This window comes from Taudactylus pleione, unplaced genomic scaffold, assembly GCF_031769625.1.
Source record: "Taudactylus pleione unplaced genomic scaffold, aTauple2 ptg000190l, whole genome shotgun sequence".
NCBI classification, from domain to species: domain Eukaryota; kingdom Metazoa; phylum Chordata; class Amphibia; order Anura; family Myobatrachidae; genus Taudactylus; species Taudactylus pleione.
In genome coordinates this window covers 3,679,452-3,698,897 of record NW_028284592.1, presented here as the reverse complement: position 1 = coordinate 3,698,897, position 19,446 = coordinate 3,679,452, and the positions used below count along the sequence as shown (strand labels likewise).

The window sequence follows — 19,446 nt, the reverse complement described above, 5'->3', positions numbered from 1 at the left end:
CTCTTGTGATTATTTAAATGAGGGCAAATTGTGTGTGCAGGGATTGTGTCATCATGTGGGGAAAGCGAAGGAGAGGGTCACGCAAAAAGTTTTAAGGTGCATACACAAGGTCAGATTTTTCCTTCAGATATGAACGATAACGATTTAAAAATCGTTCAGTCGTTCATATCTGAAGGAAAATCTGACATATCTGACATGCCTGAACGATGGACGATCTACAATGTGCGTTCCCGTTTGTCAGATAACGATATCTGACATCTGATGTGTTTGCAGTCAGACTTGGACGATTCCATTCATTTTAATGCAGTCGAAAATCGTTCAAATCTTTGGTAAAATCGTTCAATCGTTCATCTGACAAATCTGGCAAATCTGACCGTGTGTATGCTCCATTACAGCAGAAGGAGTTGGTGCCTAAAAGCACAGATTAGTATACTGACATTCCTTTCAAACTGCTGCAGACAGTTTATGCTGTTAAATTACATCCTATATCAGACCAGGCCAACCTGTCACTCTCAAGGTGTTGTGAAACTACAAGTCCCAGCATATCATGCTAGCCATTAGCTATAAGACAGAGAATGCTGGTACTTGTAGTTTCACAATAGCTCAGGAGTCACAAGTTGCCCATGCCTGTTCTATATGAATACTTGATGACTTAAGTACCTGGCCAATGATTAGTATACAGTATGTAAATAATTTTAAAATTTCAATGTAAGCTGATGATGTCAGAATATATAACATGTACTGGGCTTTGCATATATAGAGCACAGAACGCATACAGTAGACGTGGAATTTCATCTATTCACCAAGGTTACATCGCTAATTTCAATACTGGCTGACGGATTTTGAAATAAAAAGAAAGCTTTATTTTGTCCTATGAATGAGAGAAAATGTAAGTCCCTGAACCATAATTAACTCCTCTTGAGAATGATAATTGAGAACCATAAATAAGTTCCTCTCGGTTTCATTATTACATTACAAATGACATCCCCTGTTAATTTCCATGACCTCAAGCACAGTAATGAGAGGTGCTCCACAATGTGACAGGGACGCATGTGAGCCTTGAGTCACTGACATGTTTTCCTTTAGTACAGTATAAGGAGGGGAATAGCCCATCATTACCTGTATGTTTTGAAGCATCTCTTCTCTATAACTTGAATCTACAGATTATAATTGCTAAAGGCTTGACCCTTATCTTCATGGCAGCTATGTGCAAACATCTAATGAGGAGTATGTACGACAGCTGTACATGATTCATGTGCGTGATGTACCTGACCAGTTCCTTCTTCATTACTAAATTACCTGAACATCTGTCACCTGAAAGCCAGATTTAATAAAGCCTTATTTTCTTCATACATATACAGGCTGCATGGAACTAGAGTGGAAGACACCAGCTTTAAGCTCTTAATTAAATGGTAATCAAATATAAAAGTTAATTCTCAGCTGGGATGTCATTTTACATTTTGCATAGAAGAGTATTTGAAAATTAAAATAGTTTAATAGCTAATTTGAACTGAAGACACTCTTTTATGAGATGTTAGCTATAAAATACAAACGTTGTATCATGTATTTCCTGTACAGATTTGTCCACATACACTATTGCCACAGCTTTTCTCGGAGTGCCAGGTGCTGGGTGTATATTTTGCATCTTTTTCGCTCAAATGTGCGTTTTAGTATTAATGTGATGTGACAAAACTGCTTCACAAGACTGCATTGATTCGTTTCATATGCAACACTTGTATATCAGGGTGTGACTGAGGCTGAAGTATGCAAAGTGCATCGCCCGTGGCACTTTTATCACAGTGACACGCTTCAGTCATTGAGGATCAGGTATATTATACATTGTGTTCATATTTCTTTGATGGTACTACTCTGTATTCACAGATGATTATTTATAAGATGGATACCTAAGTAACAGAGATTTATATACAGAATTCCCACAGTATGTTTAGCATTTATCAGAGAGACCCGAGAATTATTTAGGGTGTTCTACATATTTTCTACTATTGAATTTACATATAAACATTACTGTTTATTATTGCTTCTTTCACTCTATTAAACTGCGGGCAATCTCATTAGAGTAGTTCTCTCATTAGGTGTCCAATGCGACAGTATGACACCTAAAAGCAGAAATGAAATGTGAGTAAAGTCCCCGTTTATCTGTTGTTTCTAAGGGCAACCTGCTCTCCGGCAATCTCTCACTCTTCATAGATAGCTTTTAGCAGAGGTGAAGAGCAGTAGAATGAGGAGTAGCAGTCCTATGCTCTGACTTTTTCTATTTTTGATTCCATACGTAGAAGTCAGATGAATGATGTAATTAAAAGGACACAAACTAATATGTAGTAAATTCATTAATTCTTTATTTAAATACTGATTGCATTACATCTTTTATATTTCGCCATTGAGGAGGATATTATATTTGCTTCTTTATCTCTACTAGAGAATATTACAGTATTGATTTAATGCTAATGTTATTGTGTTATATGTTGTATGTGTTTTTGTATGTTATAATTTAAGTGTCTTTGTTGGGTTAGATATGGTCATCAATTAATATATGACCTATCGTTTTAATTGCTCTTATTAAAAGTTATATTTTAGGGGCAAATATATATTTTTAGCTGCCCCTCTATCCTTATTTATCAAGAGTGCTCACAAAAAAGAGTTTATTTTTCTTCTTTTTGTTTATACTATATTATACATCACCTAACAAACATAGCCTTTTCCATGCAGGGTAGTATTTGGGCAATACTGGCTGGCATTCCAAACATTTACAAGCAGCAATGGACAGCTAAGTAATACCCCTTTCAGACATACGACCCGGGAAATTTTCTGCTCAGACCCGGGAATTTCTCCTGTGCAAATTCCCGGGTATTTGGTAGAGACCCCCCTTTCACACTACAACGTCTACCCAGGAAATTCCCAGGTAGACCCCTTTCAGACAAGAGCAGGGTTTTTTAGATTACATGGCAACTGCTGGACACAAAGATGAGGTGGAGCTGATGTGAGTGGTGCCAGGCACTGATCACACACAACTATGTGCCCCCTGTGACTGGCATGCTGTGTATGTGGGGGTGCACATCATTTGAAACACTTCCCAACATGTCCCCAAACTACCTCCCATGGGTGCCCTGGCAGCTCGCCCCCATCCCCAGGCCTCTGGCTGGGCTGCCCCTGGACACAAGGCTCCTGTCTGGCACTGATCATGGGCACAGAGAAGAGCAGAGCAGTGACCGAGGTGCCAGGGCCGGACAGGCCGGGTACAGGTGCACGAAGAGCCGTCACCCACCCATATTTGCGGCGGCAGCAGCATCCCACCCAGCCCTCCCCGCCTCTCACCTCTACAGTGGCTGGGGCAGGCAGAACCCCCAGCGAGCCAGCATCTCAGTAGGGGCAGTAGTGGTGGTCCAGCGGGAGTGTGGGCGGGTGGTGAGCGGCAGCGCTGAGCGTCCTATAGGACGCTCTGCGCTGTCAGCTCAAAGCAGCAGCGCTGAGCGTCCTATAGGATGCTCTGCGCTGTCAGCTCAAAGCAGCAGCGCTGAGCATCCTATAGGACGCTCTGCGCTGTCAGCTCAGAGCATCAGCGCTGAGCGTCCTATAGGATGCTCTGCGCTGTCAGCTACATGTAAAAGCTGCTTGGTGCTGCCCGGGAGTAGTAAATTCCCGGGTAGCACCATTCAGACAGAAGCAGGGTAATTTCCCGGGACTTAAGTCCCGGGAAAAACCCTGGTCGATTGCAGGGGCGGCTACCCGGGAACGTGTTCCCGGGTAGGTACCTTTCAGACAGACGGCGCTACCCGGGAATTTGGCTGAGGCAGGCCAAATTCCTGGGAATCTCGAGATATCTTAAAGGGGTATAACCCATGTTAAAGCTGGCATGAAATTTACTTAAATATCTTGAAAAAACTATAAAGTTGGACTAATAGGAAAACAAGGGATTGTTTAGAACTCTAGCTGCAGTACAGTGAAGAGGGAAAGATTATAGACTCAGTGGATACTTTTAAATACACTAATATGTATTTTCATTCTGGTCCATGTTTTATAATAGCATTTTATATTGGCAACAATTACATTTGCACATTAAAGCACTGTATTAGCAATTGTACATATTTCTTTAATGCAAAGCGCTGCATTTTTGCTTGTTACAAATACTTGTTTGTGGATAAAAAGATGTCAAATAATAGAATATACTGATTTTTTTTCAGGCAACCATAAAGGAAAATAGATAAATAAAGATGAAAATGAAAAGACCATCATGTAATCTGTCCTATTCTAGCACAATAAAGATGTGGGTGGGTTGAGCTGTAAAATAAATGTTATTAACAACACTCAGTATAATGCAACACCAATAGCCGGAAATACATATCTATATATTAATTACTCACATTGCTCCATTTGTGTAGACAGCATCACTTCCTTCAACATATTGGACCTGTGCTGGGTAGACATGTTGCACCTGTTGAACAGTCTGTACCTGTTGCACCTAAAATGGCAAAAGTCTATGGTAACCTATATGTACGAAAATGGAGTAGAAATTAATTTACTTTCTCAGTAAGGGTTGAACATCTAATTTCTTTGTCTCTACAATTATCAAAAACACAATATAGATGTTTTGCACCAAAGTTTTTTAATTAAACATCTACATCAAACTCCATTAAATTATATATATATATATATATATATATATATATATATAAAATTAACCCTTATATTGCGCGTACACTGGTTCAGCTGCACAAATTAGGTGGACCTCTGCTAGTAGAGGACCTACAAATAGAAATGGAGGAGAAGGGGTACCTTTGGTGCGCTACAACTTTGAGTATTAATTGAATAGAAGAAATTTCCACCACTTAGTGGGATTTATTGCAATATTAACTGTTGGTCAAATACAACCTTCTAGTTAGTCTTCAAATCACCATAAGTTTATGTTTTGGATATTATTCATCAAATAAAAGCCCTATGGTAACCCATAATTCTTATACCTGAATATTTTATTCTTGGTATATCAACAGAGGTATAAATATAAACAATTTACAATACAAATCAAAACCTGCCCCAGTACAGAAGGATAGATGTTATCTGCCACCTACACCCTTACAGGTGTGAGCTCTTAGGTGGACCTCTTATGTGGTAGGTGCAGGTTTTTCAAAGCGATTATCCTACACGTTTCGTCCACCTACGGGACTTCATCAGGGGTAAACACAAAAAATGGAACTGGTCTGAATAAACACTTTTACTGCTAACAGAGGGAGACATACACTTCATTGGACTGAATAGAATTTTACCACTTGCTTGGCACTGGGTCTCATCATTTTTACACATTGGGAGTATATGATGCATCAAAATAAAAATTGTAACGTTATGTCAGGTGACACACTGTGAATCTAATTGCTTATGGTGGTCGGTAATCAAGACCGTGGACGTGGTCACACTGCAATCCACAAACTTCCCTTTGCAGTTTCATATAATGGACAGTAATGTCAAACTGCTCCTAGGTTTCCCAGACAGCATAAATCTGGGGTTAAAAACTTTAAGTGCTGATGTGCATGCTATTCAACAGGACATTTTGAGTTAAAAGACTGTGATCTGTTCAATTGTAATATAATTTGGAAACTCCCATTCACCTATCGCATGTATATAGGACGAGGCTGGTTCTCCAACATTATGTGTTCCCAGACATGTTCCTTTTGCCATGAAGGACAAAGTAATGAGTTAAACCACATGACAGCATTGGACATCATTGATCCAGTGGTAGAAGCTACCCCATAGTTTTGTTGGCTATGGTTGTTGAAGTAAAATAAAAAGAATGGTTCGGTACACATCTGCATCGACCCTGTGTATTTGAACAGAGCTCTGATGAGAACTGTGGAGCAAGTAATAGTAGCGTTCCTGCTAGGCTATTTTAGCGGGGCGCTGCGCCATGCCCGATTTCTAAAGGGCAGAATGCGCCCTACCCCTCTTGGTGACACCCCGCTAAACCAGCCTGCGTGTGCCGTGGGTGTGCCATGGGTGGAGAAAATAGCGGTGAAAGGATGCCAGGCATATGCTCCCAGCATCTAATCACTGAGACAGGAGCACTTGGGGGAAGCTCGGCATGTCCGTAATTGCCGGGCACGCCCCTAAGAGTGATGAAAAAGGGGCGAGGCTTAAAGACATGCTTCATTTTCTCGTGGCCATGCCTTCTTTTCGGGCAAGCCTTCGGCGGGCGCAAAAGTGCCACTTTCTAGGTTCAGCGCTCTGCCAAGGGCCAGATCTAAAATGAACACTATAATAGTGATATGCCAAATACAGATATTTACCGCTCTGGATTCCAAATGTAGATTCTGGGAGATCACAATGGACAAGGAATCATCCATTCTCACCGCGTTCATGACATCAGTGGGCAGGTAGATACGCCTCGCTAAGAACTGCACTGAGAGTGAAGTATTCCAACATTACAAGGAACAGCTCTTCTAGAAATACCCTTGCGAGACAGATCATTGTGGATGACATTCTAGCTTGGGGCACTACCGTAGAAGAACAAGACTCTATAAAGTCAACATTTTTCTTCCTAGAAACTCATCAATTCTACCATCAATTCAGTTGTTGCGTATGTGCACTGCAGTCTATTTTTCAGAAAGCAGCATTCTGCTATTTCATCCATTTTTCTATAGTTACAGGCCACAAGGTAGGAGTATTCCAGAAAGAAAAAAAATGGTGAAAAACGTAACTCCGTTTTGGTGCACTGAAAGAAATACTAGTAAGATCTTCAGGAATGTGTAAGGTGGGAGGACTACAGTACTTAGAGGCTCAGAAGAAATACAATGAATGTAAATACAGGGGAATAACACTCAGACAGGAGTTAAATGCTGGGAATTTTGTAAATCTGCAGCAAGCGTGACCTAACTCAAATCTGAAACAAGAATACATCATGTTTAATGCATAAAAACAATTTTATTCTATGCAACAAAATGATGAAGAGCTCCCAGTACTGGAATTTTACCATGGTGGAAAGAAATACACATCATTACATGAGTGTGTATCATCTGTGACAGATAATGTAAGGTTTCAGCAGGCGTACAAAAGAAAAAAAACAACTTGCAGATGTTCCTGGTATGATGTCTGAAACACTGATTGAAAAGAATGCTTCCTATCCAATACACCGTGTGGCATACAAACATTATAAAGCCAGAAACTCATCTTATTTGGCGCTTAACAATAAAAGTATTGTACGTATGGCTGCTTTGACAAAGCTGCAATTTTCATGACAGTTTGTGAGAGACTTCATTACAGTGTATACATGAAGACGGTGATATGGCTCTCATTTTATTAAAGAATAAAGCTTCAGGGCTGCTTTCCATTTTAGCATGTATTTACAGCAATTTATTCCCAATAATAATGTTAATCCACAAGGAGTATGAAATATTGGAAACATTATCATTCCAAATTAGATATTTTCAGTGGTAAAACCAATATATGGCAACCCAAAGGCCTAGCTACTATGAATGTGCAGTGACATTTTTACTTCTACCCTATATTCGGGTAGAAGCAAAAATGACAAAATATAGGACAAGGTAAGTATAGTTTAATTAATTAAGGCATGTGTTGGAATATTTTCCAGGCTGAGTGGTTGACCCTAATATTTTATTGTATTTACTGAATCATTTAAGAATATTCAGTCTTGTACAAACAATCCAATATTTACAGAGTTGTTTTTTTTTTAGAAAAAACAAGTTATGCATTTCAGAAAATAAATTAGTTATACAGTAATTTTCAAATGTTTCCATATGTTGCAGATAACTTTCATTTTAACAGAATAAAAAAGGCAGGTAATGTGGACTCCTCATTCCCTATTAGCCCAAAATAGCCTCTTCTACATAAAAAGCACACAAAACTGTCTTTTATCTAGCTGCTAACTGATAGTAGTATGTTTAATGTACTGAGGGGCCTATTCATCATCACTAATGGGCCCATTACACCTGAGGAAAGGCTAGTTTCTGCATGCTTTTAGTAATGAGTCCATTTATTATAAGGGGCCCAATAGGGCCTCCTAATATTCGACAAGGAGTTTGCATGCTGGTACCTACGCATACATGCCTACACTCACGAAAGTCGCGGGAGGCTCCCGTTTTTTCGTGTAACCCCCCGCACTCCCGGCAGTGTAGGCACTTCTCCCGCATCCTGCCCACTTCCTAGTGAAGTAGGCAGAATGGGGAGAAACTTACCTGAGATCCACGGTCTATCATTAAGGGGTGGGGCTTAATGACGCGTTTCTAGTATAATCGCGTAATTTGGTCCCGTCCCCTATCAAAATATGCGCGATTCGCGGGCGGTTTGCCGTGAGGGTCGTGGGGCCTAATGACGCAATTGGTCTGGGCCCTGACCCCATCACTGCCCGACTGCTGCCTCTCCCCAGGCTTCTCCCGGGGAGGGCAGAGTAAAAGTCAGCAAGTATGGTACCTACGCCATCTTCAGATGGCAATGATTCCCAGAGCCCCACTCCTGGGTTGGTCAGAAAAACGAAGGATTGAACACGGGTGTGCATAAATCAGCCATTGTGACTGCATTTGCAGCATGAGAGCTCTCAGCGTACGAGAGGAACTGCAGTGTTTGCGGTTGTCAGACCTACCACAAAGGCAAGATAGCTTCTCGATGTGCATCAATGTTACAATATTTATGCAGGTAAGTAACTTCATATGCAGATGAGAAGGCAGAAGAAGAATATCTGACCTGTAAAGATATTGACATTGTGCCTGATTCAGATATGTACGCAAACCCGATGGTTTATATACATCTCCGATGGAAGAAGGGACTGCGCATGCATGCGCATAACCCGTTCTGCTCATGTGCAGAAAGGGTCCTGCGTATTCGCACGCAGTACCGCCTAAGCTGCAGCCTGATTAACAGGCCGCGGCTATTTGGGAGCAGGGAGGGGGTGGCACTGAGAAGCGTTCCTGAAAACGAGGACTGTCCCCTTTTCTGGGTTTGCTGAGGCAAAGGTCTGCCTCTTCTGATGCATAGTTTCTGTCCTCAGCAGAGGAGTTCCAGACACCATTCTGAGTAAACTTAGGCTAACGGGATGGTACTCCGATGCTGCATCTTTGGACAGGAGGCGTCTATTTACACAATACACCTACTAGTATCTCAATGCTAGCAGCATACAACTCTCAATCAGGCCCAGTGCATGCTGTAACTGGATGTTACAGTGCCCTGTACCAGCTTCGCCTACTTAAACCGCCCCCACCCTCCCTGCTGCACCGACCGAAATGTTGGTAAGTATGCATCACTGATGTCTCTGAGAGCTGGTTTTTGCTGCCACACTAGCTGTTTCCAAAGTATTTAACGCTCGTGTACCTTTGCCTTTTCCATAAAACATCTGCTGATATCAAGGTACACTTAAATATGTGCAATGCAATATAGCCTGGCTCACACAATGTCAAAAGCTATTAAAAACAGCGTTTTTTCCCTAGTGAATGAAAAAGGCTCATGAAATTGCTTAGAACATTTTTCCCAATGTAAGCAGCAGATTTATGTGGCTTTTAAAACGCAAATGTGGCATCAGCCTTACCCTGATAATACATGTGTATTAGTAGCCTTAGCACTATGATATTGAACATTTTCAATTAAACTTTTGTAGCGGCTGATGTGGGAAAACCTAGAAACATGGATGTTATCTTGCCTCCTCTTAATGAATCTATCATATACACAGCAAACAATATTAAGCCAGGTCACATTAGGAGATATTTCATCCGATATATCATTTTGACATGGATCGGACAGATATATCGGGCACATTGTCTGTGTACCCGCGATTTACTAGAGGCACATTTGGGTGAGAAATCATGAAACTCTGCAAAACTCGGGTGAAAACACAAATAGAAATAAATACACCATAGGCCAATCACTTTCCATAGACAGGAATACAACTCGGGAATTTAACAAGAATCGTGATTATAATCTGATTAGAATTTAAATAGACTACCTCCTGAGCTGCGTATTTGGCAGAAACATACACAGATCAGAGTGATCTGTGTATGTTTCTGCCTGTAATTAGCCAAAAAAAAGGGTTAAATAAAAAAAAAAATGACATGGGGTTCCCCTTAAAAGCATAACTAGCCCTGGGCTCCTGAGCCAGTCCTGGTTCTAAAAATATGGGGGACAAAACATGTAGTGGGGGTCCCCCATATTTTATGAACCAGCACTGGGCTCTGTGTGCCAGTCCTGGTTTTTTAAATACAGGGAAAAAATGGCGGACTAGTTCGTGGGGCAGCAATAACTTGGGGGACAACAAATCCCTTAAAATCAGGGTAGTAGCAGAGTCCATCAAGCCCTCGACCAGTCTATTACCGACTTGCACACGTACCTAGGCGGAAGAGGGCAGGTCTCTATAGCTGTAAAGACAACAGAAAAAGAGCAATCCATCTGTGGACATGCCCATTCTTAATGCCCACCTTGGCCACATGAGGAACACACTTGAGCTGGAGTTATTGGGGAAGTCCTCAACTCTAGACCTCCATTTTCTGGAAAATGGGTGTCCATCACCTTCCCCATACAACGACTTCTGGGACGAAAACCCTCTTTATGTGAAGAGAAGGGCAAAGCTGTGGGCTTCAATTTCCCCTGAGCCATCGTCTGCGAGGGATACTGGTGCCTATTCGAATCCATACGTGGAGGCACCTTATCCTGACACAACGCCCGCTGTCTCTCGCTGACGGGGAGACTCTGGCATAATCAAAGAAGAAAGGTTCTTCATACCATTCTGCGTCAGCAAGGCATTTTCCACTAGCCGGACAGCGGAATTCAAATTCTCAACTCGATGCAGCTGGATCCAGCGAGCAACTTTGGCAGGGAGAAGTGCAACAAACTGTTCGAGAGTGACCAACTCTACCAACCGGGCGGAATTATGTAGGTCCGGCTGCAGCCATTTAACTGCAAGGTCAGACAGTTTCTGGAACAGGACGCGTGGCCTTCCATCACGATCATAGGACACAGACCTGAATTTCCGCCGGTATGCTTCTGGATAGAGGCCAAACCGATCCACTATGGCAGCCTTCACTCGGTCATATATTTTTGCATCTTCTAGGGAGAGGACGGCGTATGCAGCTTGGGCCTCCCCTGTTAGCATAGGGGCAATCCGTATGGCCCAGGAATCTTTGCCTTTCAAAAGTGGTAAGAAAAGCCTTCACATCATCTGAGTCCTGCATTTTAGGAAGTACTGGAGCAGTTACCACTGCTTGCTGCTGTTTAAAGAAGTCCAACATTTGTTGCAAAACAGCTTCCATTGCAAAATTTGTTGCAAAACAGCTTCCATTATCTTTAGGATCCTTGGCACAGGACCCACTTTATCCCACTTCTATCACCACAATGTAGCAGGTAAGTTCAGGCAACCAATGGGAGACTTAGATGATGCAAACAGGTAAGCTTTTTATTCCAGGCTTGAAAAGGCAGAGCCAGTGGTAATGACTTCTTACATAAAGCAAACACAGTTCAGGAACAATAATACAGTTTACATGAGACAGCAGTTCAAACAAGCAAAGTATTCCCAGCACAGTCATGGTTCTGATTGTCCAGTATAGGGAGAGCTGCTAAAGGTGCAAACTCTCCCTCATATTTCCACTGACTAACGAAACTTACCATGTTTTTATACCTTAGCTGGTCTTAATTGAAGTAAGGGTGCGGTTCCTCCCTATCTACAGGGAGGTTAACTCTTTACTCGGAATGTGGGAGAGACGCACTCGGTCACATCAACGTTGATTTTTTTTTTTTAATTTTAAAACAAACTACACACATGCAGCCTGCACGTATCTCACTGATATGCAGGCTGCATGTTTAGGTGTATTTGGCTGTGGTCAGACACGGGGAGCTCGGGGATAAACATGATCACATACCCCATCGAAAAACACTATTCAGCAAAACAAGATTCTTGGTAAATTTGATTGTTTCAGCTGTCAAAAGTACCTAGTGTTTCAGTGATGCTGTGAGTGTTTCAACTCGGGACAAACTCAATTCTTAGCAAATGCACCCCTTAGTTTCATTAGGGATGTAGTCGGCATTCTGGCAGTTAGAATCCTGGTGCAGAAATCCAGACAGCAGTAGAAATTTTGGCTCCAGAATCCCAATAGCAGTCAGAATCCCGGCTCCAGAATTCTGACATCCAGACGGTAAAAATTAGGCTTAGGCTTGGGGGTAGGGTTAGGGTTGGGGTTAGGCACTAGGGGAGGGTTAGGGTTATTCTGTGGGGGGGGGTTGGGTTATGCTGCGGGAGGTTAGGATTAGGTAGCGGGGGGAGGGTTAGGGTACTTACCCGCAGGCGTCGGGATTCTGAATGTCGGGATGCCACTGTTGGTATTCTGACCGCCGGCATCCTGGCTGCTGAGATCTGTACCCGACCCTTTCATTATTACTATGTTTGTTCCCAACTGTAAAGTTCTGAAGAATATGCTGGTGCTATATAAATAAATGTTAATAAATACATAGGTGACACAAACATATGTAAAATGTAATGTGATATATGCTTTATAGTTAGAGAGTAGTGATGTATAATTTTTATACTGTTCTATGATACGATACATGCCTGTCACTAAAGGGAAAATATATCTAGGTATGAGGATCACCTCACGCAAGCATACTTTTTATTTGAAATATGCATATTATAAGGAATTATGGCCCTCATTCAGAGCCGTACGCTCTGAGCAGAGCGCACGCTCTGAATGAGGGCCGGGCTCCATTTTCATGGAGCGTCCTCCTGGACGCTCGTATAGCTGTGGGTCACCACCCACAGGCTATACGAGCGTGCATTTTGATGGCCGCGATGGTCGAGACCATCGCGAACATCGAAATTGCGAGCCGGAGCCTGCGGTTAAGGTTTTCAACCGCAAGCTCCGGAGTGATTTTGGCTCTATCAGAGCCAAAATCACTCCCACTGACATCACTAGTGATGTCAGTGGGCCGGCTTTTGAAGGGAGGCGTTCCCGTGGGAACGCCCCCGTCAGGGAGGCACGCCTACCAAAGGGGGCGTGCTGTCAATCAACATTGACAGCACGCCCCCTTTGATCGGACACAACGAGCGAAGGACTTTCCTTCGCTCGTCGCGTCTGGCGCATGCGCACGACGGACCTCCCTCCGTCGTGCGCATGCTCAGTGCATAACATCGACCCACTTGCGAGCGGACAGCCGCTCGCGAGTGGGTCTGAATCAGGCCCTATGTTCCTCATATTGTTAAATAAAACTGATATCACCTCAGGGGGTCACCTCTGAGTTACATGACTTGTATAAATGTGTTATATTTGTGGACTCTTTAAACATTTCCAGCATTTTAGATTTAGCTGTACTTTAATTAACGTACTATATAATTAAAGTATCCAAATATATCCTTCGTATTTGATGACAACCAGGAACTTTGAATGACCGGCTTGAACAGGACTAGATGTGACAGTGTAGGACAAGATACATATTAACTATAGTAGGGACAGAACAAGTTATAACATGTTTGAGGAACCATGCCAAACTCACTAACCATTCTTTTATTCATGATTATTGTTTGTTGTGGAAGACAGATAACTGAACCATTAAAGTGTAGCTATAACTATGAGTTCACATTTTGTACTTTAAACGAACAGTACAGTAGGTCTCAAATCTCTTATTTTGCTTGGCAAGACAATTGGCAGATATAAACTGATTTCTAAAATGAAAAGTACAGTACCGCAGCCACTGTAGAATCACTACAAGTGACAAAAAGGCAAATGCTCATACAGAAACACATACCAGGACTGTAGGTGACAAAGAACACAGCCATGTCTCACCATACAAAATTCACAGAGGGTTCACAGAATACCAGGTGTGCAATTATATTTTCTTTAATCTATAGTTATATAACCTAAGCCAAGTTTTGTTTTACCTGCTCTTGTTGTCACGCTGCATTTGGTATTTGTAACTTTTTGAGTGTTTTTAAAAATTTGCAGGACTTCAGCAAGAGACGAAGTAGAGACAAACTCCTGGACCAATTCAAGGATTTGCAGTGATTTGGACCTTGGCGAACTAAAAGTCCCAGCATTGCTTCATTGCCAAACATGGCTGACAGGGCTTACTGAAACTTAGAGAATCACAAATACCAACTGGCACTAGCACCTGGGCAATCTGGGTCCTGTAGTTCACAAAGGATAAATGTAAACTAAGATAAGACACTAGTTTAGAAATGGGAAATAATGTAGTATACTGCTGTCACCAAAGCCTATGTCAAATACATGTAAACAGTAGTTCCTGGCGTTCACGGCTGGACTATTTTCATTTTCTTGATTTTTTCACCCTAATCCAAATGGACTACTTCAGGACTGCTGGAAGAAGTAAATCATTATTAAATGAAGACTGGCAGTAAACTGTGTCTCATGATTGCCTACATACCGGGAGAAGCCCAGAGTAGAGATGCTTCTGACTGATGATGGGGCAGGCGTCAGTAGAATTGCATTATATTAGTCCTGCCCCCTCCTTATGGTCTCACAAATTATAGTCTGCATCCCACCAACTTCACTAGGAAGTGGGTAGGATGCATGAGGACCATCCACTCTTTCAGGGGCCCAGAGCATTCCCTGAACATTCGTATCCTGTACATTCTGGGGCAGTAGGTAAGTATGCTGTGTGGATTTACTAAAGTGTTTTTTTTTTCTTTTTACCAAAATTGGTGCCCTATCTTTATTTACATTTTTCCTTGGTGAACTACAGGTTCTAGGGCAAGCTGGCACTTGTGGTTCTCCAAATACCAGCAGGTCAATCATGCTGTGGCCGTTTGGGGGCGGGGAAGAAACATGGACAGCCAGTATCCCAGAAAACGGGGGCGTGTCGGCCAAGTTTCCTGGGTATGCCGAGGCCAGTGTCTGCGTCTTCTGAAGCAGCTTCATTGTCTATTTAAGTGGTCTATTTACACAAGGCGCCTCCTGCAGCATTAGCATATTTAAGCATCGCTACTGCATGCAAAGCCGTAGCAGCAATACTAAAAGCGTACGTCTCTAAACCAGACCTAATATTACAATAAACAAAGAGCTGTAACAAAGTTCAAAATTAATGTAGCAGTGACTAAAATACAAACATCACTAAAGTTTTTTGAAACAGGCCACAGTTAGGAAAAAAAAAAAGTCACATACAGAGCTAACATTATCTTATTTTGTTGACATTAACTCCCTTTTATAAAAAAAAATATATTATTATTATATCAGAGAGATAAAAATATAGTTAGGTCACAGTACTGAAATTTTATAACATTATGTTATTATTCATATTGTATTCACTGATTGAGAGGCAGGATGGGTGATTTGGTGCTAGTCAAGTTCTCTAGCTTATTAAATGGTTTTAATGCATAATATTGTTTCAGTCACTTATCTTTAAGAACACAATGGATAAAGTCACGTCATAATTTAGAAGACTTGACATAGAGCTGTAAAAGTATCCTTCCCATGCCTGTGATGTAGGCTGACACTGTTTTTGGCTTGGTGGATTTTGTAGTATGCTTCTCACTGAGGACTGCACTGGCACAGTACAAGATTTTTTCAGCGTGCTAATTATATTGTTTGACTCATTTTTAATGTATCATTGTTCGCTAGTAAGTTATGCTACATAATTACTCCTGCAGTGTAGAAGAACTAGCCTTGGCACTTTTCAAACATTAGAAAGAAAACAACAAAAATAATGCTTGCTTGGGTTCTTAAGTGTAGGCGTCAAAATTAATAGTAATTATGCACATAATGTAAAACTATACAACAAATATGACAGGAATTCCTGTAGAGAAAATGATCTGAAATAAATAATGAATTGTGTGCTGAAAAAAATACATTTCAGAAATTAGGTTTTATCAAGTCAAATGAGAAGACCAGTATTTTGTTGGCATACAGACGTCTACTACTCTAGGGTAAATGTGAGCCATTGGCAGTGCATTGTAGTCAGCACTGAACGGACATTATTTAGTATATCAATTGCTATGCAAATGGTGATGCTAAGGCCATTCTGGGCCCAATGCAGACTAGGGGCCTGATTCAGAGCCGGACGCTATTTGCGCTCGCTCGTTCAGAAAAAGGGGCCGGCTATTTAAATTGAGCGCTCGCTCTCTGCGGTCTGTTGACGCCTCTATGTCTGAGCGAGCAAACGAAACATGCGCTCGCTATTTTGTAAAGACACCCCCTGGCCGCTCGCATCCTACGTCATCTCCGCTATTTATTTGATTAATCGAGTACATCAAAAGGCATCTAAACTGCTCGCAGTGCTTGTGGTAGGATTTTCCTACCGCAATCATGCGAACAGTTCAGGCTAAGAAACAACCAAGTGACGTGGTCGATGACGCTGCTTTGTTAATTATGCACACCCTTAAAACGCCCGTTTTGACCATTTGGCAAGCCTGCGTTCGGATCTCCGCTCCCCGTTTTCAAGCACCTTCCCCTGTTACCACCCACAAACGCCTCATCCTGTCACTCAAATTAGCAGGCACTCGCTATTTTGCGAGCGCTCGATTTCCGACCGCACTGACAGGTTGGCGCATGCGCATTACGACCCAAACGCATGCGCAGATGTGCGAACATCGCTCGGAGCGAATGAGCGGCCGCTTACGAGCGGCTCTGAATCAGGCCCTAAGAGCCCCTCCACAACTGCACATAAACCCAAGAGATGTTTAATAAAATACATTTAGGGGGCATAAAGAGTAAAACTAACAGGATATTTTGTACATCAAACCTCTCATACTCCTCCCAAATGTTGAGAGTTATGTCGGAATCAGGTCTTCAAGTGTGTACCTAAGTCGTGTGCGCGAAAAGGTGGCGTAGCCGCGCTTTCTGAGGTGCTAATCTTTCTCATTGTTTCTGCTATGCAGAGCAGCAATGAGAGTCACCCTCCAACCTTTCACCTCCACATGACACTCTGGCCCGCAGCTAGGACAGCGGAACAGTGCCTAAAAAATGGGACCATCCCTACAAAATTGGGATGGTTGGGATGCATGCATAGTTACCCTTCTACCAAGACTGAGGCTGATGCAGAGTTTAACGTACGCCTGCTTGCATCGTATTTTGCATGAAAATGCACAGAGACAATTAGCTAGCGCAAATGCTGCTATGCAGATTCGTATGCATTTTAGACTTACCAACCCTGATGATAGGAGAATAATACAGATCTGGGGTGAGGGGTCCAAAATTCAAATAGGGGAGCCACATCAACTGCCAGTGAGTCCCAGCCATCTATGGGCCTCATTTATCAATGAGTTTTATCACTCACGAGTGCTAAAACTCCTTGCATATGATAAATTGTGCTCCAGCCAATCAGCTACCAACTGTCATTTTTCAAACAGATGACAGTTGGGAGCTGATTGGCAGGAGCACCATTATCATACGCAGCAAGTTTTATCACTCATTGTGAGTGATAAAACTCGTTAATAAATGGGGCCCTATGTTTGGCAGCGTTTGAAATGGCATTTGGTGTGAATTTTAGACTGTGCTGCAGCCCCACTCCTGAAGCCGATACTGCTTGTTTGTATCTTTTGCACCTGCTTCAGGGGGTGCAAGTATGTGCTGATGATCATGGCTTGTTGGGAAATGGCTGCATATACTGCCTATGCAAACGCAACTGTTGTGTTATGACTTTTATTGCAAGAACATTTCTTTTGAGTCATTTACTTCCGCTTTGCTGCCAACTCTGGATAGGCACCATCTCTGCCTCACAGCACCTGCATTTGGTTTGAATGGCATCAAGTAGACAGTAAGAGCTGACGTAGAGACCCCCGGAGCATCCTTAGGACACTCCAGTCAGTGCTCTTCATTCTTGTGTTGGTGACTCCGCTCATTCGGCATGACACATGATGTTTGGGTGTCAGGGCCAGCACAGAGTGCCAAATCGCCATGTTACAGCTCTGTCTCTAACTATTGTATTCCTCATAGCAATATAAAAAGAGGAGGGCAAGGTTTTGCAAAACGGCATTCACGGTCTGATCAGATTTAATCATATAGAAGTGACTTTGGGCCTGATTCAGACCCGCTCGGGAGCGCACAGCGCTCGCAAGCGGGTTGATGGCCGGGTAGTGCGGGACTCACTACAAGACGGGGCGGCTGTCAATTGTTATTGACAGCTTGCCCCGTTTTGTAGGCGTGCAGGGGTGGGTGGCTGGACAAACGGAGGCGTTCCTGAAGGAACGCCTGCCGTTTGTGGGTGGCCCTACTGACATCACCAGTGATGTCAATAGTGAACTTCCTGCTCTAATAGAGCAGGAAGTTCTCTGGGGCTTGCGGAGGACGAGACCCTTGTGTACCACAAGGGTCTCGTCGCAAGCCCGATGGTCTCGATAATCGCGACCATCGCCAGGCCGCCCTCTAAAGCTGTGGGTGGTCACCCACAGTTTAGCGAGCGGCCTGGAGGCCGGTGAAAAAAAAAAAACCGCCCACCCTGATTCAGAGAGAGTGCCTCTGAATCAGGGCCTTTATTCTAAAATATAAACAAGAAATATTTTGGCATGCGGTATCTGTTGCATTTTCTCCACATGCGTAATCGTCCATACGTCCAAAACAGTTGGAGCCTCAAATTGTCAGATCTGGCTACATGTTTCCAGTCATTTTTCATCGAGTGGCGGTGTTCACAAATACAGGTGATGCTCCGGTGATGCGCAAAACCTTGTGTGGTGGGGTCAGCATGGGACCCGAGTAGGCCATTGCCTCCTGTACCACAAAGAAGAAAGGGAATATTGACTGTTCGAGCGCTGTTGTTACTTGTGGCCCCAGCATTAGACTTTGCTGTTATCTGCAGCAATGGTGCAAGCTAGTCGGATGTTACATTACGCACCAGATGACACTGTCCACAATCGTCCTGAGTTTTTAATTGGCGGCAGCATTGTCGCCCTCTGAATGTCTTCCCTGATTTTGTGTAGTCAAGACATGGTACACGCTTAAAATTGTTGCAAATGAAAATCCAAAGTTTGTGTTGATTTCAGAGATGGAGTGACCCATCTTTCTGGCACCTACTATCAATGCTGCCATCTTCACTAAAAATGATATGACAACTGATTGCAGACATATCCGCCTAGATATAGTACTTCAATTGCGGAAGACACCATGTAATGCGAGAGTGGTGGCATGTACTGGGAATGGAAGTTCAGAGTGTCTCGCACATGAGTGTATATTACTGTACTCAACATTCTATATGTTATCAGAGACGTCACCGGGTCTGGCCAAAAGGGGACGTGGCTTAAATAAAGGGGTGTGGCTTAAATAAAGGGGCATGGCCTTGTTGGGATCCTGATAACATCACCCTGGACACTGAGCAGTCTGTACTATCGGCTCCTCTTCTATGACAGGAGAATGTCACACTGCAGCACTCGGCTGCTGTCACTGCAGAGGAGCGGGCATTTTGGTGTCACCCCCTCCGAGGGTGACACCCAGGAGCGGCCGGCATCCCCCGCACCCTCCTCATGACACCACTGTATGTTATGTTTCGTATTAAAAGTATTTTAGTTAA

At 42.8% G+C, this 19,446-nt stretch overlaps 1 protein-coding gene across 1 annotated transcript in view; it reads right to left on the bottom strand.

The window, feature by feature from the left end:
• RFX3 (regulatory factor X3) overlaps positions 1–19,446 on the bottom strand; it is a 374,165-nt gene that overhangs the window by 87,383 nt on the left and 267,336 nt on the right. The window contains exon 4 of the mRNA XM_088476634.1: positions 4,380–4,477. Coding sequence (XP_088332760.1) covers positions 4,380–4,477 — 98 coding nt within the window. The remainder of the gene's footprint in view (positions 1–4,379; positions 4,478–19,446) is intronic.